General features: G+C 50.9%; 1 protein-coding gene across 1 annotated transcript in view; it reads left to right on the top strand.

The window, feature by feature from the left end:
- Positions 1-16,686, top strand: part of RGMA (repulsive guidance molecule BMP co-receptor a) — a 35,470-nt gene extending 18,784 nt beyond the window's left edge. The window contains exons 3-4 of the mRNA XM_024204156.3: positions 8,360-8,871; positions 12,647-16,686. Coding sequence (XP_024059924.2) covers positions 8,360-8,871; positions 12,647-13,354 — 1,220 coding nt within the window. The 3' untranslated portion in view covers positions 13,355-16,686. The remainder of the gene's footprint in view (positions 1-8,359; positions 8,872-12,646) is intronic.
- Positions 16,687-22,527: the final 5,841 nt, after the last annotated feature.

Raw genomic sequence — 22,527 nt, 5'->3', positions numbered from 1 at the left:
ATTACTGAAATCTGGTGGGAAGATTCACATGATTGGAATGTTAAAATCACCTGTCTGTAATGTGTGGAAAGCAAAGCTGTGTTGTTATGAGAGGACTTGGGAGTCATGCTGGGGGCCTCATGCAGCCTGTAGTAAATTATCATTTGAGTTTCTAAAAATTATAGATGATGATGTTTTGATACCAAAGGTATTGCACCCAACTCTATTTTGGACCTCATTATGATGGATAAAGATGCATTTTAAAGCATATTAGGAACAAAAGAAATCCATGAAATAGTATAGGGCAGTGTTTCCCAAACTTGGGACGCCGCTTGTTTAGGGAAAGCCCCTGGCGGGCCGGGCCGGTTTGTTTACCTGCCGCGTCCTCAGGTTCAGCTGATCGCGGCTCCCAGTGGCCGCGGTTCGCTGCTCCAGGCCAATGGGAGCTGCTGGAAGTGGAGACCAGTATGTCCCTCGGGCCGCGCTGCTTCCAGCAGCTCCCATTGGCCTGGAGCAGCGAACTGCAGCCAGTGGGAGCCGCGATCGGCCGGACCTGTGGATGCGGCAGGTAAACAAACCAGCCCAGCCCGCCAGGGGCTTTCCCTAAACAAGCGGCGTCCCAAGTTTGGGAAACACTGGTATAGGGCTAGGCCCATTACTAGATGGAGATGGTAAAATTGTTATTAATTATACAGAAAAGTGTTCAGTAACTATTTCTGTTCTGTATTTGGAAAGAAACAGGAGGATGTACTCATATCACATGAAGATGATGAAGTACTTTTTAGTCCCTCCAGGAGGATGTTAAACAACATCTACTAGTGATAAACATTTTTAAATTGGCAGGCCTGGATAATTTGCACCCAAGAGTCTTAAAAGAATTGGCTGAGGAGATGTCTGGCCCACTGATGTTAATTTTTAATACATCTTAGAATATCAGAGAAATTCCAAAAAACCGTAAGAGTGTTAATGTTGTGCTAATATTCAAAAAGGGCAAGCAAGATGGCCCAGATAACTATATGCCGGTTAGCCTCACATCAATCCCAGGCAAAATAATGGGAAAGCTTATATGGAATTTAAGTGATAAAGAATTAAAGAATAGCAGTAGAATTAACACCAGTCAACATGGTTTTATAAAAAAAAAAGTTAGGTCTTGTCAAACAACCTGATTTTATTGTTTGATGAGATTACAAATTTGACTGATAAAGAAAATTGCATAGCTGTAGTAGACTTAGATTTCTGTAAGGCGTTTGACTTAGTACCGCATGACATTATTAAAAGATTAGCATTATGCAATATCAATAAAGCACATGAAAACAGGCTAACAGACAGCTCATACAAATTAGTTGTCAATGGGGATTTGTCATCAATTGGGAGTGTTTCTGGTGGGTTTCTGCAGGGATTGTTATTAGACCAGACATTATTCAACGTTTTCTCAGTGATCTGGAAATAAATATAAAATCACTTCTGATAAAATTTGTGAATGACATAAAGTGGTAAATAATGAGCATAGGGCAGTCATACAGAGCGATCTGGATCTCTTGGTAAACTGAGCCTAGTCAAACAAAATGTTTTAATACAGCCAAATGCAAAGTTAGTTATACCTCTAGGAACAGAATGGGAGACTCTATCTTGGAAAGGAGTAAGAAAGGATTTGGGATCATATGACAAGCAACTGAACATGAGGTCTCAGGGCTAGTATGATCCTTGGATCTATACACAAGGGTGCAGTGAGTAAATATAAAGGGATAACGGATTTTTTGGTTTGCTGGCAATTCTGAAAAAAAATGTAAATCATTTTGGGTGGAACCAAAAACAACATTTTTGACATTTTTGGCAAGTCAAAAAAGTCAGGAAAAAATTCTTTCGGGTCAAACAAAATGTTTCATCTAAACCAGAACAAAACATTTTGTTTTGATTTTAAGCATTTTGAATTCTTTTCAAATTAATTTCAAATCAAAAAAATTTGAAAGTTTCATTTAAAAAATGTCAAAATGAAATGGTTCCACATTTTTCTTTTTCTACCAAAACAATGCAGCAAAATCACCACAAATTCACAAAATGTTTTGGTGTCACCAAATCTGCCTTTTTTTCCCCCAAAAAAGTTTTGGTCAAAAAATTGCCCCAGTAATGAGTAAAAGTAGGGAAGCCTTTTTACCTCTGTACACGGCATTGGCTAGATCGAGACTGGAATGCTGCATCCACTGCTAGTATCCATATTTTAAAAAGGATGTTGAAAAATTGGAGAGGGGCAGAAAAGACAAAAATGATCTGAGGGCTGGAGAAAATACCTTATTGTGAGAGACTTAAAGAGCTCAATCTATCTAGTTTATCAAAAAGGAGATTAAGAGTTGACTTAATTATGGTATAAATATAAGTACCCTCCTGGGGAGAAAATACCAGGTACTAAAAGGACTCTGTAATCTAGCAGAGAAAGGCCTAACAAGAACCAAAGGCCAGAAGCTGAAGCCTGACAAATTCCAATTGGAAATAAGGTGCAGATTTTTAACAGTGCGGGCGATTAACCATTGGAACAAACGGCCAAGGCAAGTGGTGCATTCCTTCTGGAATATATACTTGAACCAGACATAAGTTACTGGATTCAATACAGGGGTAACTGGGTTAAATTCTATGGCCTGTGTTATACAGGAGGCCAGAATTGATGATCTAATGATCCCTGGCAGCCTTAAGATCAGTAGATTTTGATTGGCTACTTGAACTCTTGCACATCCATTAGCCTCCATTTTAAACTCCCACATTCAGGGGCCTGTTTTTTCGGCACCCTACAGAGTTCCAGTTGAGGAGGGCTAGTCAGGATTCCCTGGGGAATCCATGAATGTCACCCCTGATATAGACAGATGGGTCACTATTGAGCAAAGTGAGACTATCAGTTTTCCAAAGGCCACGGGCTCCCAGATCTTTACATAGCATGGACCATATCTTGAGACAGATAAAGAGTCTCAAGGACCCACCTCCCCGTCATTCATGATCACAGTGCCAGGGAGCAGGCCCACGGGCATGGGATGTGGGGGCACATGGGTGGGCAGGCTGTGAAATGTCACCCATGTCCAAGCCCCCGGGGCGAGGCCTGTGTCCTGCGCTCAGGCGACTTGCTACGTGCGTCTCTGAATGATAGCAGCAGAGGGGCTTGTTTCCATGCTCAGTCATCTGCGGTTGAAAAACAGATCCATTGTGAGGAGATGGAAAATAGATTATATGAAATTGAATAAACATAGTTTCTTGGCTTCTGTTCAAATGAGTTTTTGCTTTTATACCAAAGCCTCTGCCATAGGAGACGTGAGGAGAAGCATATGGGGGGAGCGGGAAGGGTTGCTGTCTTTTTCCTGCATAGTTCTGCTTGCTGGGTTCCTCAGTCCTGACACGTGTCTTGCTGGGGGGGGGGAAGGGGGAGAGAGATGAGTCACGCAGGTGTTTGTGTGCGCTCCAGGTGTCAGACAATCACACTATTGAACAGATCGGATAGGGAGGCGCGGACTGGGGGGTGGGGAGGCTTTGCCAACAGATTAAAAGAACAAGGCCACAAACAGCCTACTTGAGACCCACGGTTATTCAGTGCCCTGTGAAATGGAATTGACCCCGCCGTCTTTATCTGCTGGCAGGGGAGAGATTAGGTAGGAAGGGCCACCTCCCTGGCTTGCTCCAGGTGCAAACCCAGAGCTAGATGGGCTGCCTTTTCCATAATGGAGGTGCCGTCCCAGTCAGTGTATCGCCTGTAAATGGGAGAACTGCATGTGAAAGTGTTTCTTCTGCGTTCGTACTTACACACAGACACAGACAGAGACACACAGTGTGGTCCTGCTCCTTAGCCACCTGGCTTTGGAAATCTGGCCTTATATGGGGCCCTGCACGAAACAGCAAATCGGAACATTTTGCCAAAACCCAAATGATAAGATCTTTAAGAAAAAAGCTCCCCCTACAGGCCAAAGGAAGGAATGGAACAGGCTTTTCATTTTCTGTTTCTTTTCTTTCCCCCCCTCCCCCGAGTACCTTATAAAGTAATGAGTTAGACGCTAGCCATGTGTAGCCCTCCTGTGCTGAGCGATAACGTGCATATGGCCGTAGCTATTAGTGCCCTGCGGTGCTGAGAGAGCAGCCCTGAGGCTATTGCTCTGAGTACCACTGGATCCATAGCTCCCTCCCGGCGAGTTCTGAGAGAGGGGCAGAGAGGAGCTCAGTTTAATGTCTCAAAAGGAGGACAGCACCTGTGACGCAGCCGTAAAACCCTTGTTACTGCATTGCCAGCTTTGGGTCATAGCCCAAATGCCAATACAGAACTTGGCTTGTACCTCCTGTTCCAAGCTAAAGATGCACCTTGGAGACCAGCGCAAAGCACCCTATTCCTGATAATAGCTGGACTCCTACAAATGAGCATCTAAGCGCTACTGTTACTGACAGCTGCGGGAGAGTCTTATTGAGTCGTCTGTTGCAAGTCCTATTGCCTGATGCCACGGATTCATGGTTTAGCTGGTGACCATGGGGTCTCTGGACATGATTCTGTTTTTATCACCCCGGCGCTCCTTTCATCTACTTAGTTCTTCCGTCATGAGGTTCTTAGTGGCATCACGAGCCCTGAGCTTGGGTGGCTTGTCACCAAAGAAAGGGAGCTGGAATTTCCCTTCATGACAGCCTTGCACACTGAACTTGTCGTTCCAACCCACACCTTGAATGTCTCACCTTGAAATGCTGCCTGTTTGCATTCCAGGTGCCAGCAAAGTCAGACTGACACTCCGGCGGAGGTGTCCCGTCGCGTGCTAATGTGATCGTTTATAGCAGTGTCCCTGACCCCATAGTGCATGTCACTTCTGACTTGCTCTCTGTCTCTAATCACTGGGATAGGCATGCACCATACCCTCACATGAGTCCTGTTGGACAGTGTATATCAGCCATGTTTAATCACCGACAATTTTAACATGTGGCTTTTAGCCTTGATAGACTATTCAGGGCCTAGAGTTAGAGGTCATAAATCCAGGCCCCGGGGTATGTACCACTGGGGTAATGTGATCAAACAGCAAAATCTCATCTGGTTGAAACACACAGCAACAGGCTTTCTCTGCAACTCACATAGCAGCCTGTGGTGAAAAACCCATGGTTATGTGATGTGGATTCACTATGTTCCAGCAAAATGCAATCCACTGAAAAGGGATGTTGATGAAATAATAGGTTCAGTTTTAAGTGGACGCTGTTGAAATAAAAATAATCCTATGCAGTCGAACACCCATTTTACAAACTAACTGGGGATTAAGGAGTTCATGGAACGGAAAATTCATAAAATTTAACACCCCCAAATTGCCATAGGACCAGTTCATACGTTGCTGTCTAGTGCACTGCATTGTTTTCTTCTTGTCCTTCCAACCCCTTCAAAACGATTTCTAATGCACTGAAAGATCGCAATGTGAAGGGATGTCGACTTGCTCTTCATTGACATCATTTTCATTCTGATTACCCCCTCCTCCGCCCGGTCAGGAAAAATGGTTCAGAAGCTTGGTGTTGGTAAAATCGAGTGAGGTTCTGTTGTGTTCCCTGTGTTACTACTAGCACCTGGGCTTGTTAAACCTGGATTTTTTAAACTCAGAAACTTTCCGCCATTTCCTTTTGCATTTCATTCCCCTTGGAAAGCGACACAAGACTGACGGCTTTCATGCAGGGTCCCTTTTCGTTTATAGTCCTGTTCCCCTTCTCGTTCTCCGGCACCTGTTGTGTTTCCAACACGGCAAGGGAAGAGTTAAAACTTGAACATACTGTTTCCAGTATGAAGTGGTGCTGGGTTTTGTCGCTCTATTTGTGCATGTGTAACTGCCTTGTGAACTCCCCTCTAAACAAAGGCCAGGACAGGAATAAACATGTAGGGCTTTGAGACACCCCCAGAATGCATCTGGAAATGCTTTTGGCCTGATCCTGCACAGTTTCCATGACCTCCAAGCTCCAAGGGAACTGATTAGGAGGAGGGAAAGGAAAACACCATGAATATTTAAGCAGTGTGAGCAATGAGAGATTCCAAATTGCCATTGGCAGCGCGTTGTCCGTGCAATGCAGGGCCTTGTGCCTAGTGCCTTTGCAGAGTCACTTTCATGTCCTGCTGCAGGGGAGACGCCCCCCTCTGCGGAAAATATGTCCCCCCTGAAAGAACTGAATCTAAACTCCCATTGTACTTTGCCTTTCCCTGTCTTGCACCTCGGCTTTTGGGCACCTGAGTGCTCAGCTGCAGAAGTCAGGGTTGGCAGTGTGCCGTCAGTATGCACAGCCCCTATGGCTGCATTGACCTGGGAGCAGAGCCTTGTTGATTCGATAGAAGGCTGCTTTAGTATGTTGCCGAAGCTGATCTGTTCTCTACACAACCGAGGCCAGCGGCTGATTAGGATTTTGCCTGTTTCCTTTCACACATTTCCCTTTGATACCTGTATCTCTGCAGCTTTAGAAAAGCACTGAGGCGGGGGCAGGTGGGCCAGAGGTCGGCACGCACTGTTCCCAGCATTAATGAAGCCGCTGGAACGTGCATTGTGTCAAGGTGCTAGGTACAGGAGATCAGGTGATTGATAGCTGCTTGAGAAGGCTCCTTTGTACTTTGTTTGTTCCTCCTTTGCACTGTATTTCCTCCTCAGCTCTCTGCCTTTCGGACTCCCCAGGCAGCTGCCGGGTTGGCTGGTTTGAGGGAGTTGCTGACCCCTGGAGGAGCCAGGCGTTTGCCCTGCAAGCGGTTTTCGTGCAGTAGAGGAGACTCACAACAGGGATCCAGCGATTGGGAACAGTGCTAGAGCAGCACAATATAGTGGTGGGGAGGTATCGGGTATCCCAGGGAGTGTGAACAAACGGCCCCAGAAGGCAAACCCGATGCCAGGAATCTTGGCCCTGTGCCTTTACCTACTGGGCTAGGGATGTGGCTTTATTCAGGGCTTGTCTACACTTGAGGGGGTTGCACTGCTGTAGCTGCCCTACTGCAGACAGCCCAACTGGACACAAGGGGGTGCTGTACTGGTGTGAGTCACTGTTCATGCTAGTTAGGTGTGTCTGCACTAGGGTCTTGCACTAGTGCAGCTACATCCGTGAAAAATCCCCAGTCTTTGGAACCCTACCTGTCAGTCAGAAAATAGACACGCTAGGATCTGCTGAACTGCCCGAGTTCCCTTCCTGAGCACGGTGGAGTGTAAAACCAGGGCTTCCTCACTTACGGCTGCTAAGAGCCTGGCTTTACCCCACTGTCCACAGACAGGCCCAGGGCTGTGTGCCAAGCCGCACAGCCAATGCCCCTGTATACAAATCAGCTGTATAGGGAAACCAGTCATTCATCTAGCTAGCCCACTGCACACAAACACCTGCTTCAGGCATGCAGTTGTGCTAAATGCGAACGCAAATCAATGGCACCATTGTAACACCGGTTTGGATGCGCAATTGCTCATGCATATTTTTGAATGTCAAGCCCTAAAAGCCTCCTGACATTAAAGGCCCAATGGTATTTCCCCTCCAAGTCAATGATGTTAAGCTATTCTCAGCATCCCAGCCAACGTGGCGAGTCTTCCGATATGTTAAGGGCTGTTATAAAGAGACTGTGCTCAGTTGTTCTCCACGCTCCCTGAAGGTAGGACCATAAGTAATAAGTAATGAGCTTAATCTTCAGCAAGGGAGATTTAGGTTAGATATTGGAAAACCTTTCTAATTCTAAGAGTGGCTGAGCTCTGGAATAGGCCTCCAAGGGAATCCCTGTCTTGGGAGGTTTTTAAGAACAAATTGGACAAACACCTGCCAGGGATGGTCTAGGTCAGTGTTTCTCAAACTGGGGCCACCGCTTGTGTAGGGAAAGCCCTTGGCGGGCCGAACCAGTTTGTTTACCTGCCCTGTCTACAGGTCCAGCCGATCGCGGCTCCCACTGGCCGCGGTTCGCTGCTCCAGGCCAATAGGAGCTGCTGGAAGCGGCGCGGGCCAAGGGACGTACTGGCCGCCGCTTCCAGCAGCTCCCATTGGCCTGGAGTGGCTAACCACGGCCAGTGAGAGCCGCGATCGGCCGGACCTGCGGACACGGCAGGTAAACAAACCATCCCGGCCCGCCAGGGGCTTTCCCTACACAAGCGGCGCCCCCAGTTTGAGAAACACTTGTCTAGGTTTACCTAGTCTTGCCTCAGAACATGGGGCTGGACTTGATGACCTCTGAACATCCCTTCCAGCCCTACATTTCTATTAGTCCACTTTCCTAATTTCCCCCTAGGATTCATCTGGGGACTGGATTCTTCTTCGCTTCCTGCCTTGACCTATTGGTAGTGCTGCTACCCAGCTGCCACGGCCCTCGCCAGCAGTGGTGGCATTTTGGTGGTGTGCTGTATTTGATCCGTGTATTGGGCATCTTGACAGCACCTGTGTTTTTTCCCCCCAGCGACCTCTCAGTGCAAGATCCTGAAGTGTAACTCTGAGTTCTGGGCGGCCACATCTGGCTCTCACCACCTGGGCACAGAGGAGGCACCAGAGTTCTGCACGGCTCTCCGCACCTACGCCCACTGCACCCGCCGCACGGCTCGCACCTGCAGGGGGGACCTGGCCTACCACTCCGCCGTTCATGGCATAGATGACCTCATGGTCCAACACAACTGCTCCAAAGATGGCCCCACCTCGCAGCCCCGCCTCCGAACACTGCCCCCCGGGGACAGCCAAGAGCGCTCCGACAGCCCAGAGATCTGCCACTACGAGAAGAGCTTTCACAAGCACTCAGCCCCCCCAAACTACACCCACTGCGGGCTCTTTGGGGACCCCCACCTCAGGACTTTCACAGACAGCTTCCAGACCTGCAAAGTGCAGGGGGCTTGGCCACTCATAGACAATAACTACCTGAATGTCCAGGTCACCAACACGCCGGTGCTACCCGGGTCCTCAGCGACTGCAACGACCAAGGTAAAGGCATGGGGTGGGTGGGCTGTCCCCTGGCGGATGGTGACATTCTGACACTGCCCCCTTGGGGTCACCCTTTTAATCACCTTTTCTCCCACTGCCTTCCACAAAAGGGTCCCAGAAAGCTGTTGAGTCTCATCCGCAAGTGCCAGGTTATCCAGCGGATTGAGACCGAGTCCGAGCCCACCACAAGTACAGGATCCCGGCCAGAAAATCAAGCCCTTCTCCCTGGACTCTCTGCTCCCAAACTCCTGGTTCCCCACTCACCTGCCCCCCTAGATGGACTCTGGTTTCTCACCACTGCATCTGGCCCCCCTCAGATTGCTGAGCATCGTCAGAGGAGACGTATCATCCCTGGCGTAGGTCTAGGTCAAGAAAGGGTCAGAGCATGAAGGGGGCAGGCCAGGGATCTAAGGCTGGCAGCACCCCCGGAAGGGCAAACCACAAACACACACGTCTCTCCCTTTTGCCCTTCTCCCATGGCATTGCAGCTGTGGTTGTGTTCCAACCCTTCCCCCCCCCCCCGCCCCGCCAGATTCCTTTGCAGGGCACTGCGACACTCCCATTCAAGGATGGGAACAGCAGGCGGATGACAAGGTGCCAGAGGTGGCTGGCAACAAGTAAAACTCGCTGAACCCGCCCTCCTGTTTATTTTGTGGCCTGTGCAAAGTGGCAGAGATGGCAGCTGAAGGAGCCTGCAGCAGGGTGAAAACTCACCTTCTTGCCAAGGCCCCCACTGCGAGAGAGAGAGAGAGGTCCCGTGCTCTTTGTGGACATCGCCTGTCCTGTCTAGTTGTCCCAGGCCCTGCACTCGGCTGCGGGGGGGTGGATAACGAGCAGTTTGTCGGTTGCAGAAGAACGATGCTGCTATTTGTGTCTCTCTGCAGAGACCCCCAGCGGGTGGGGCGGAATTCGGCCCCGTACGTTAGTGGCTTCCTCGGCTGTGTCCTTTTAATTTTGAGGTGAATGTCGTGCCAGCGCCGAGGCTAGAAGCCCTCTCTTCATTTCCAGAGCAGGCCGAGCGGGGGAAATCTCTCCGTGTTGCCTCAAAGCCTGATGGGCAGGCGCCGTCTGGAGAGGAGAGCGAGTCGCTCAGTATCCGAGGCCAGGTTTGAACTTGGCCTGTGTGGTGCCTCTGCCATCAAGGCGGCGAGTGAGTGCCATGGGAACAGGACACACACACACACACACACACAACGCATTTCACATGTGCCACCACACAGCCGTAGGGTGGTCACCTCTGTTGCTCTCTGCTGACCAGCATTTGATTTGAACCAGTCACCTTAAGGTGAAAGACTCCCTGCCCAGTCTGCCTGAACCATCCAGCCCCAGCTAGACTCCCAACCCTCGCATCCATCCACCCCCTCACAACCAACCACGGTTTTAATGCCAGAGGAGAAGAAAACCTAGTGGAGGTGGGGGAGCCTCAGGGATCATGTTCCCTTGTCACCATCTCCATACTGCTCTGGCTTTGTGTGTGTGGTGGTGCCCCCTGGTGGCTGGTCCCCCAGAGGAGGATAAGTCACCTGGCATGCCGTAGGACCTATGACGGGTAAGAGAGAGTGTTAGCTCACATGGGAAAGCCTGTGGTTTGGAGCTGAAGAGTTGGGTTTCTAGTGCTGGCTTCCCAGCTGCTTTAGCTAGTAATTGTGTCTGTGGTCAGGACGAGGCATTTTGTGGGGCGCAGTCTGTTCTCGCTGCGCTGTGGCAGCCAAGATAAATGTTCTCCAGGGACCGGGTGCAGCACTGAGTAAATCCAGTGGCAAATGCCCAGTTGTAGCACAATGGAACTCAAAGGGACACGGCTTAAGTGGTAAATCCGGCTTCTGCTTGAGGACGGCTTTGGAGCTGAGGCATGCTGCGGCTGAATTCCTCTTTGCTGCATGAGCGCTGAAGCTGGAAGGGAACTCATTTCAGCTACCCTGATCCAGAGGAAGGGCAGGGTGGATGGTAAGAAGGGATCTGCTTGCTTTGCCGGCCTTTGGGGAGCACGGATCCTTGTCTGGCCCTTTTCACAGTACTCCTGGGGTGACTGAGGAGAGGTTTGCCACCATCCCTGTTTAGAGTGGGAAGCATCGCAGTTTCAATGAAGGCTGGCCTGCAGCCTGAAGGGCCCTTAGTCCTGGAACTTATTTGGGGCACTGCACCATGTTGCGTCAGGACCGTGGTGCTGAGAAGTGATGAGTCATCGCTCAGGGTGGCGACTCAGCAAGTTTACCCAGCAGGAAGAGCTGTTGGAACAGGCAGCCCTCGCTCCGCAGGTTGGCTCCAAGGCCGATGGTGTCTGTGTGCATCCAGGCTCTCTCTCTAGTGCTGTTCACTGGAGCAGGGTGTTCTCAGCGAGAGGATACAACCTCCAGTAACCTGGTGCATACCTGCCAACACCTGAAAGCTTTAATAGAGATATCTGGCGAGGAAAACAGGGACACACCTTTTAACTCCAGTTAAACCCTTCAGACTAGGAGAGTCTTCTGCAGGGGCAAAGAAATGGGAACTGTGCTGCTGCCAAAACAGGGCTTGGGGTGGCTGGTATTTTGTGGATAGCCTCGGCTATGCTAGGAAGTATTACCTAGAATTTCCCACTGTTCCCACCACAGTTCAGCTCCATCAGTGGTACCCACTTTGGGAACCCAGGTACATAAACAGGGCTCCAGGAGGCTGCGGGGATTTTAAGCCCTATGCTGAGCAGGGCTGGAGGCTGATCTGCGCTACAGCTCCCCCGTTGCTGTACTAAGTGGGACTGAACTGGTGGGAGCAGCAATGGGAAATCTGGGGCAGAATGGCTGGGGCAGATCCCTCCGAGGGGGAGAGCCAAGGGGGATGCCGGGGCCCCACTGGGAGCCATTTGAAATTGGTGTTTCTTCCAGAAGCAATGTAAATAAATAGCAGGATGGATCCAAATGTCCCAGGAGTCAGATCCAGGAGCCTGGTTGTCATCTGTGTATTTTAGATCCAGATTGGAACTTCACTAAGGTTTTGAGAGAACTTTGGTTCACACACATCCCTAATAAATAGACTCCATATAAGCTCTAAACTCCCTGTAAGCTCTCCCATGAGGTATTAAAACCTGTTGTAGCCTGACAGGGAAATCCCAGCTAGAGAGAGGGGGTCAGCCTGAGCGTAGAACTGGGAGCCAGGAATACCTGGAAGTCTAACCGCCATCTTGCTGCGTGGCCTTGAGCGAGTCCCTTTTCCTCTCTGTGGTCGTACCACGAGGGGCTGGATACCCGTCTGGCTCACAGGCTTGTCAAAGGGGCCTGCAGCAAATTGAAGAAGGGAAGCATGAGCCAAGTGTAAAGAACAATTAATAGGTCAGTGGCTTGGGGACATGACGCATATTAGCTGGGGATAATCAATAGACTCTCCTCTCCCTCCCCCTCTGCTCCCAGGTCTCAGGCTCACAGCTCAGCTCCAACAAGTAACTTCTGTGGGACTTGGCAGCGTGACCTTTCGGTTCTAGTCCTGTCTCTGGTTCCTTCCTGTGTGTAGCTGATATGCCCCTTGATACATCCGCCTGTAGGCTGAAGCCTAGTGGCCTTGTGCATAAAATGGGGAAATCTCATAGTGGGAACTCTGTGCTTGTGGAATTTAAAATGCCCCAAAAGACTGATTCTCCATGTTCCAAACCGCCTCCGGAGGCACGTATTGGTGGTTGATGAATGAACCAGTCAGGCCTAAACCCCCTTGTATTCATTAATGAGATGTACTGGTGGCTGAGCTCAACGGGTTATCAGCGTTGGTTAATGCCCCTTTCTCTCTCCTCCCTTTCCCCTCACAGCTCACCATCATCTTCAAGAGCTTCCAGGAGTGTGTGGACCAGAAAGTGTACCAGGCGGAGATGGACGAGCTCCCAGCTGCCTTCGCCGACGGCTCCAAGAACGGCGGCGACAAGCATGGCGCCAACAGCCTGAAGATCACCGAGAAGGTGTCAGGCCAGCACATCGAGATCCAAGCCAAGTACATCGGCACCACCATTGTGGTGAGGCAGGTGGGCCGTTACCTCACCTTCGCCGTGCGCATGCCCGAGGAGGTAGTGAACGCCGTGGAGGACAGGGACAACCAGGGCCTTTACCTCTGCCTCCGGGGCTGCCCGCTTAACCAACAGATTGACTTCAAGACCTTCCGCTCTGCTCAGGGCACGGAAGGCCGGGCTCGCAGGAAAGGGCCCAGCCTCACCTCGCCCGAGTTCTTCACCTACGAAACGGCCATGGCCAAGTGCCGGGAGAAGCTCCCCGTGGAGGACCTGTACTTCCAGTCCTGCGTCTTTGACCTCCTGACCACGGGGGACGTCAACTTCACTCTGGCGGCGTATTACGCTTTCGAGGATGTGAAGATGCTTCATTCCAACAAGGACAAGCTGCACCTCTATGAAAGGACACGGGAGCTGAGCCCAGGCAACACAGCCCCCTCGGGGCATCCCCGGGCCCTCCCTGCCCTCTGGGTGGCGCTAGTGTGTCTGAGTCGGTGCTGGTCAGTGTTCCTATAGATGTGACCTCGGTGGGGGCGGGGAAGAGCTCAGCAGGAGGGAACGATGGTCTGTGCTGGATGAGGAGAGGTTGAACAGCAGGTCTGGCTGGGAGCTAAAGAATCAGCCCCTGTCCTCAGAGTTAGACCCCCTGGAACGTCATGGGCCTGCCCCAGAGAGCAGCCAGACCTCATGTAGCCCTTGCCCAGCTCACCCTCTCCTCTTCATGTGGGTGAGGAGGGTGGGATGCCCCCGCCTCCCCCTAGTGCTCCCTCGTGGTACTGCAAACGGTTGTGGTGACTGTGATGTTGGCATTTGTGAAAGTGACTTCATGTTAGGAGAGTTGGCTGCTGCTGCTGCCTGGGAGGAGGGGACAGCGCCCCCGCTGGTCAGGATGGCATGCTGGCTAGATGGGCCCATGCCTAGAGACCATCACGGGACACACAGACAGACAGGCTGGCCTCCGATTTTCACACCTGCTTTGCTCACGCAAATGACTCCACCTGCTAAAGGGCTCACCAGTCCCGTTCCCCCCCCCCCCATCTGTGTGTGCAAACAGCTGGTGGTACGCACCTAAGCGGGGCGTGCTCCCTCCTGGGGCTCCGCCGGCTGCCTGTGCAAATGCGGGTGCTAAACACCAGACAGAGGAACTACAACGGTGCCCTCCGGGCGCCGGGTACACACCCATGCGGAGAGAGGGTGCAGGGGCGAGCAGTTGGCTGGAATGGTTTCTGTCCCTCATTAAAGACCCTGCTCTGCCCAGCACCTGGCTCCCTCCAGGTGTCCGAGGCGCACAGTTCATCCTTCGCTGAACGGCACCATTCCGGGGGGATGGGGAGAGTCAATCACTGATTGCATTTGCTGTGCTTCGCAGGGCGTCTGGGAGCTAATGGGATCCGGGAAATCCCATCCTGGCACATTAACGCTCTGATTCGCTTCATAGCCACGAGGTTGAATCCTTTGGGCCCTCCGAGATGCAAAGGGAGAAACCTGGCCAGTATTCGAGTGGTTTCTGACATTTGCCTTTGGCCTCCTCCCAGCATTTGAAGTGCTCCTTGTGACGTGGCCCTTTGATTCCATTAGCTCCCAGGGCGCTCAGGCAAAGTGAGTGGGGAGGTGCCAGTGATCTCCCAGATTCAGGGTGACCAGTCGGACCTCCTCAAGCCCCTCGCTGACAGGCTGGAGGGTCGCCACCACTAGCCCTGTCCTTCTTCATCCCACAGGAGGGCAGCTGTGGGGTTGGGGCAGTGCCCAGGGAGTGGGGGGGGGGGGTTGGCTTGTTTGCTGCTAAGCAACTGCTCCACTCCTAGTGATGTCATTTCAGACCGGTTGCACCTTAGTTCTTCCTGGCTTGATTCTGAGGAGGGCACTGTTTGAAAATCCAGCCAGGGGCAGGCCCTGAGCTGTCCAAAGGCTCTGTTCCCTGGCAGTAAACGATCAATAACCTCCTCTACCAGGGTTGCAGTGTCCCTTCCCCTTCTCCGTGTTCTTCTGGGATTTGCCTCATGGTTTGCTCAGCAATGACAAGACCATCTGTACCTCGGCCTGAAGCTGGGACACCTCTGGGGGAATGCTCCATCCATCGTTCCCCCAGCAGGAATTTCCCAGAGATCTCCCCAGAAGTGCGGGTAGATCACTGGGACAACCAGCGATCATGGATGGTCTCGTGACAGCGCCCAGAGAGCCAGTCCAGAGAGGAATGGGCGTGTGACGCACCCTGCAGCGCATGCAAACTAGCGCCCCGGGGCAGCCTCCTGTAAATACTCAAGCAACTATTCATTGTGTCCTGCCAGCTCTAGACCTCCGTTTGTAAAGCAGCAGAGAAATGCAACGTGTGTCATTGGGTGTAATTTATAGTGTCTCTAATCTATGGAGCCCTGGTGGGGGTCTCGTGTGACTGTACAGATGAAGAGATGTAATTGGTTTTTAGGTGTTTAACAAAAAACAGAAAAGAAAAAACGAAAAGATGTGTTTACTACTTCGCTCCTTGCTTTGTCCGCTGGTGGCCCGTGTTTCTGTTTAGGGCGATTTTAAAATAGGGATCTCACAATGTAGGGAGCTGGGGAGACCAACCACTGGAGGGTAAATCTACCAACTTGCTGGCCACAGAACTCTTGCGGGGGCAGCTCGAAAAAGAAATAATTGAGACATTCTAAATTATCCGTATTTATATTGGAGTAACCTAGATGCCCCAGCAGAGATCAGGACCTCATTCTGCTAGGTGCCGTCTAGGCACCTAGTGAGGGACAGTTGCTGCCCCAAAGAACTCAGATAAGGAAGGGAGGGGAAACTGAGGCACAATTGATGAAATTACTTGCCCAGGGTAACACAGCTGGGCAGTGTGAGAGCTAGGAACAGAGCCCAGGTCTCCTTTGTCCCAGTCCAGTCCATGAGACCACATTGCCTCCTTAAGACTCCTATAGTGGCTATGAACTGCCTGTTTCCGAGTTGGGTTTGATCCTGGCCATATGGTATGACCAATGGTCTACTTCTGCTAAGTTTAACAGCTTCCAACCTTGTTGGGTGAGCACAAGTCCTAGGAACTTTCCATTGCTGATCCCATGCATACGTGTCAGTGGGGGAACTACACTCCCTTGGTGTGTTTGGTAGCTAGCAGCTGGCAGGTCCTCTGGCTTCAGTGCGACTAGCCAAGGCCAGAGTTATTCAATCACTTTAGTTCCTTCACTACATAAAAATCAAATCTTTATTTCCCTTAGAAATTGGAGAGGTGAATATTTAAAGTCACATCAGCTTTATGGTGGGGCAGTGACACACCTGCCCCACACCTGGGTACCCCACAAATAATCCCAACCATATCGAGGGGTGGGACATGGAGCTGCCGTCACTACAGGAAGAGTACTGCCCTGTGTAGGCAGCACATCTGAGACTGACATTGCTGTTAGCCAATCAGTATAGTCCATAATGGCCATATGACATCTGCTGTCAACAGGGCCACTTCCTGCCATGGCAGCATAAGAGAGCATGCTATGCCATGGTCAGAGCTACCCTCTGGAGGGGGAAAGTCCTCCATGATCTTGATTGTATCTCCATAGCCCAGGCCCTCCCTAGTAGGTCAGTGCTCCAGTGGTGGTTGAATATATTACGGTGGTTGGGCTATCCCTCTTTTAGAAGCAAACAGTTAAGCACTTTATTTTGGTGGTGTATGACCCAGTGTGGCCAAGGAAGACCTGATGTGGTTGGAATAAAAACAAATGATTTTGGTTTTGGTGGGGGGGAGAATCTCCTAACTGCTCCTTGTGTTTTGGACCCATGTGGGGTGTCACTGCATGTACATACTGTAAATTATTTATTGATGAAAATGCAAGTAAAGGTTTTTTTGGTTTTTTTTTTGGACAACAACCCAGTGGGTGTTTTCCTTCTGCCTTGTGTTGTGTTTGATTCTAATCAGGAAGGAAAATGAAAAAGACTTGAGAAAGTGTGATAACGCTCTAAGGTACAGCCTGATAAGCTTCCACCTTCTTGTGGAATATTCTCACTCTATGGCAAACCAGAGCCCCTTTTTCCTTGCCATGACTCATCCTCAGCAACCTCCCCCATCTAGCTGGGATTGTCCTCCCATTTGGCAACATGGGAAGGTTAGGATGACTGCAGCCTTCCAGGTTGAAAATCCACATACTAGGAGAGAGTGGGTCTTGGTCTCCCTCTAGTGGCTGGTCTACCTCAGAGGTTTAAAAGGTGTATGCTTTTAATGCTGAAGGGCCTAGGTTCAAACACTGCTGTTGGCCCAACAGGGGGAGTCAGGTTTTGCCCTCTACTGGATGGAATCAGAACTGCACATTTTCATCATGCATAATTAAGCTTGTGGAACTCCCTTCCACCAGATACCATTGGGGCCAAGGCTACAGTAAGATTGAAGGAAAGAATTAGCCATTGATATGGATTATGAAAACATTCAAAGATAGGATGAAGAACATTTGATATGAGATATAAAGCCTTATGCTTCAGGGCATGAGCTATTCCCTGCCTGCTGAGATTGAGGAAGAAACTTCCCCTATGGGCATCTTATTCTATTGCCAGGTTTCTTGAATCTACCGTCAAAGCACATGAACCAAACTTTGTCAGACCTCAGTTGAGATCCACCTAACTCAAACTGAGAGCAATCACTTCAAACTCAGGCAGGGAAGATCTCCACAGGGACCACAACACTAGGAAGTGCCACAATGTGCTTCCCCAGTAATACCCCCTGCCCCTTCCTGGGTTGTGATAAGCCACTGAGTCTTTTGCCCTTTATTTCGTTTCCTCTGAGGCTAGATTAGTGCTCCTAAACCAGAACGCTGCTCCTATTGTGACTCAAATAGTGGCCCACGTTCCAGCCTTTAAATGAAGGCAAATTAGCAGTCCGGAGCCCTAAACTCTTACTTTTATCTGCTGTCTTCCCTGACCTAACAGACAAAGCCTGAAGGTGGCTGACTGTGGCTCCGGGGGAGAGGAGCTCCAGGAAAGCCTGGTTTGCCCTTTGCTGGAAGGCCTTCATACAAACAGTGTCACCCATGTCTGACACAGCACAGCTGGTCAAACCACTGACCCTCCCTCTCCTCTGCCTGATTGCTTTTCCCCTACAGACCATTGCTAAAAGGGAGCTGGGACAGACCTGACATGCCACCCCAAGAAGCACCCCCAGAACGAGCTAACTAGGATTATTGGAGGTCCGACTAATCATAGGAACTGCAGCCTGTTACTAATACCACCTGCCCCCCCTGAACTCAGTACATGGTTTACCCACAGGACTGATCAGTGATTTGCCAAGATTCCCCTTTGTCTGCCTGCCCCTCATAGCCAATGCCTGAGCCTAGCTCCTGAAACTGCCAGGAAGGCGCTGAGATGCAGGCCAAATGACAGACACTTCAGAGCCCTGCACCGCCCTCTTCTCCTCACCCCCTTCCTAGTGCCTATGCCTTTGATGCTCATTTATCTGCACCTGCATGTTAATGAGTTAACACCTCATTAAGGCACAAACCTGCGCTGGATTCATTTCAGTCTACTGCAGTGCAGCCCTTCCCCCTCTGCATTATCCAGGCAGGGGGCAGTGATTTTGTGAGGTGTACTTAGGCCTTAGCTTGACTCAGGGCTAGTCTATACTAGAAGCGCTACAGCAGGACTGCAGTGGAGCCTACCTCAACCCGCTAACTCCCGTGAAGAGACAGCAGCAGGTAAAACTCCAGGGTGGCTCCGGGCAGAGGCTGATAGAAAGAGGGCTCCCGGACCTAGAGCATGAGTCTCTACAGTTTGAGCTAAAGGCTAAAACTCTCTTGCTGGGGCTGTACCAGCCTGTGGCTTGGGCATAGAAGGGGACGAGTGCCACACACTAAGCTGTGGGTTACGCTAGCAGCACTGGTTCTTTGCATTTCCATTCCCCTTCCAGCCACTGCTCTCAGCCAAGTCTCGCCACTTCTCTGGGAGCAAGGAAACCTACTATGCCTCTTTTTACACACACGAGGAAGCTGAAATACCAGGGACAGGGGTTTACAGGTGCCGTGAGGTCCCTAAACCTGCAGCAACGACTGCCGGCAGCTGTTTGCCACTAGTTGCATTCACAGACTGATGTTTCTGTCAGCATCAGCACCCACCCCAAGCCCCTGCTCAATCAGTGACCACATGGCCCTCATTAAGCCTTTGCTTCCCAGGTTATGGCAGTGCCCCTGTAGCTGGCTGGGGCAATGCAGCACGCAGGACTATACGGTGCTTCTGCCTTGCATAGGCGTGAGCCTGGAATTCTGCACCTGCCAGCACGTACTTTCTGCACCGTTTTATTGTGGTCTCTCAATGTTCCAGCCAGGAACGGGTCACGCCAAAGCCACTCAGTTGCTCTGGTGACCTGCTCCCCTCCCAGAACAGTCTCCTTGGCGGGAGCTTTCACTTGAAGGCCTAAATTAGAAGCTACGGGAGAGCCTAGTGAGGCAATATGGGTTAAACTCCACTCTGGGCTGTGCACACATAGCACCCATTGGCTTCAATGGGAGCTGTACCTGTCTGGCAGGGGGCCGATGCAGAGCCTGGCTGGAATGCAGACGTGCCCGGTGCAGGTGCCTCTTGGATTAGGGTGACCAGATGTCCCGATTTTATAGGGACAACCCTGATTTTTGGGTCTTTTTCTTATATAGGTTCCTATTACCCACCCACCCACCCCCATCCCAATTTTTTTTACATTTGCTGTCTGATCACCCGGTCTTGAATGTACAACCTCCTGTCTGCTTTGGAACTGGAGCAGATGGGTCATCTGCAAATGGCTTTTCTTTGAGAAGCTGCTGCCCTCTAGAGGGCTGTCTCTAGAACAGCATGTGGGCTTGGTGTCCGTCCTGCTGCTGCTGCAGGGAGCAAAAACTCAGGCTAACTGGCTTTTTGCACTTATCGTATTATGGAACGTGCCCTCAAAGGAGGTGCCATGGCAGCTAATCACCGGGGCTCTGTGTTCTCGATCAGTAAATGCCTTTGCGACTCAAGCCATGCGTGGATTGCTCAGCCGGGGAGCGCATAACAGGCAGCGCTGGGGCTGGGCCCTGCCACTGACGTGCTAGAGAACTGCCAGGCTCAGGTGACGATCCCTTAATTTTAGAAACCAACTCTACAGGGAGCAGCATAGCCCCATAACAAAGGCAGTTTTGGGGCTGGGAGACTGGGTTCTAGTGCAGGTTGAGGCACTGAATGCCCTTAGGGCAAGTCACTTAAAAAAATGTCTCTGTGCCTCAGTTTCCCCATATGTAAAATGGAGGAAATTACACCTTGGGACTGATAGATGGAAAGCACCAAGGATTATTCTTATGGAAGAGAGGTAGGGCTTTGCATGCTCTCTTCTGGTACTTAAAGGTTTGGGCGCCCACTCTAATTTCATGGTAGCACCTCCTTCAACACCGAAGGGAGGCTAGAGGCATGCTGAGCTGCACTGTATGTCTCATCTCCTTGCTTTAGAGATACAATCGAGTTCCTGTGTTTACCTTCGGTGTCTGACTGCACACCAGGAAGGGCCAGACCTGCTGAACTATTAGGAGCTGAAAGTTGTAGTCACAGGAAAGAGCCTTTCCTCCTTAGATTTGCTGTAAAGTCACAGATTTTATCTTCATAACCTCCCTAATGGCAACACAGAGGCAGCAGCTCTTCCAGTATGGCAGCTGGGCGAGGTTCCTGTGATGGGGCGGGACAGATCTGGGGAGCAGATCACACCCACTCATTGCACAGCAGTTGTACTATGTATTCACTCTGTGCTGGTGGGTTTATTAACCCAGGCCTTGGTATTCAAATCCCTGTGCTTATTTGGCATCACCTGCTGCCCACCTGGATACCAGATGGTTCCTGTGCACCAGAGCTAGAGAAAGGAACAGAGCACCATAGTCCTGGGTGGAATCATGCACCTAAGCGAGCCAGGTGAACACCTTGTCTGTGTCCCTTTGAGACCCAGCGGTTAGAATTCCAGGCTGGGATCAGCCAAATGTGCAGTTTCCGTGTAAATGCAAAGAAACGGCCCTTCTGTTGCCCATAATTGATGGGCCTGTGTTTGGTGCCAGGCATGACGGGACCTTGGCCTGGCAAACCAAGCAGTTCCCTTTCCAGTAAAAGGCAGGGATGCTGCTGCAGTCAACTTGGAGAGCTTGTTACTATTGTAAATCAGTAGTCAATGATTACAGCACTTGTTCTTAAAATAAAATCCCCCAGGCTGGGTAGGGACACAAGTGCCTGTAGCTGCCCACAGTTGATATTTTCTTCTTCTTAGCAGCTTCTTGTGCTACTCCAGCACCTTCCACCCAAAGCACTAGGTAAGCAGCCCACAAAGTAGGGGAAGATTATCCCCACTTTACTGATGGGGACATTGAGGCACAAGGGAAGTGACTGGGCCCAGGCCAAACTGTGGGTCAGTACCCAAGAGTCCTGACTCCCGCTCCTGTGCTCCAACCACTAGCCCTTGCGTTCCCCTCCCATGTCCCATCCACACACAAAACCTCTCACCCAAGTGATGTGATGCCTTCAGCCTGGGCTAGCTGGCCCAGCTCAGGGGGTGGGGTTGCACTTGGGTGCGGCTTTGACTCCAGCAGGGAACTTGCCCATTTTGCAGGGAAGACACCGGCTAAATAACTTAAGTGCTGAGAAGCCTCCAGAGCCTTCCCACAATTCCTGCTGTGTGCCCCGAAAGAGAAGTTTTCCCACAATTCCCTGAGGAAGAATCACAGCTGCAGCACAAAGCTCCAAGAGCTACACCCCCCTGAACACCCAGGGGAGCACTGCCCTGGGGATTCAGGTAGCACGGTTCAGTGGGGCTGCTCACAGCGGGACTAGGCTGACCCAGGAGGCTGCTGGTCACCCAGGTTTGCAGGGAAGACGTACCCATGGAGATGGCGGGAGGGTGTTAGGAGAGCCCAAGGAGGTGAAATTAGCGCTCATGAAAGAAAGGAATTAAGAGCCCTAAACCAGTTTTGTGCAAGCTCTCCATTCCCCCCTCCACGCACACAGCTCTGCCAAGACACCTCAGGCCTGAGCGCAGCCCGCTCCCCTGCTCCTCCAGCCCTGGGCCTCTCTGGAACGGAGACTGCCCCCCTCTGCCAAATTGCTACAGTTAACAGCTGTGTCAGTGTTTCCATTATAAAATCCATTTTTCAGGGGCATAAAACTCAGCTGTGAAATTTCACTCCTGGCTGAAACTTGGCTCAGCTCAGAGGCACAGCGAGTGGAAAAGCCTGAATCCAGTGGCTACAGGTGTGAAAAGTAAAAGCCCTTTTTATAATGAGCTCTTACCACTCAGAAATAGCTTTGTCCCCTGCACTAGATTTTGGCTGGGCCCAGAGTTATGGCATGGACTGCAAGTGCCTCAAATTACAAAGGAGGAGGGGAAAGCTACTGAAAACAAACCAAGTTGGAGCAGCTCATGGGCTGCTCTACTGGGCCTGTAGCACATGATCACTTCCTGTTCCTGGTCTCTTGTGGCAAGGGTGCAAATTCCTGTGGGATTGGACACAGCTGTGTGTGTGGGGGGGGTGCATTACAGTGGGGATGATGGGTTCTCAAGGTGCATGTTAATTATCTTGAGCCCCTTTTAATTGGATGGGGGAGGGAGGGGCCCAAGTCCCACTGAAGAAAGGAGACCATGAGCTTAGAGATAGTGTGGAGAACTCACTGCAGGTGCTGGGAACACTGCAAGTTCTCTCCAGCTCAATGGGACCCTTATTGCCACTCCCAGACCACAAGAT

This window comes from Terrapene carolina, unplaced genomic scaffold (assembly GCF_002925995.2).
Source record: "Terrapene carolina triunguis isolate 2854851 unplaced genomic scaffold, T_m_triunguis-2.0 Scaffold67, whole genome shotgun sequence".
Classification (NCBI taxonomy): Eukaryota; Metazoa; Chordata; order Testudines; family Emydidae; genus Terrapene; species Terrapene triunguis.
This window is presented reverse-complemented; position numbering and strand designations above follow the sequence as displayed.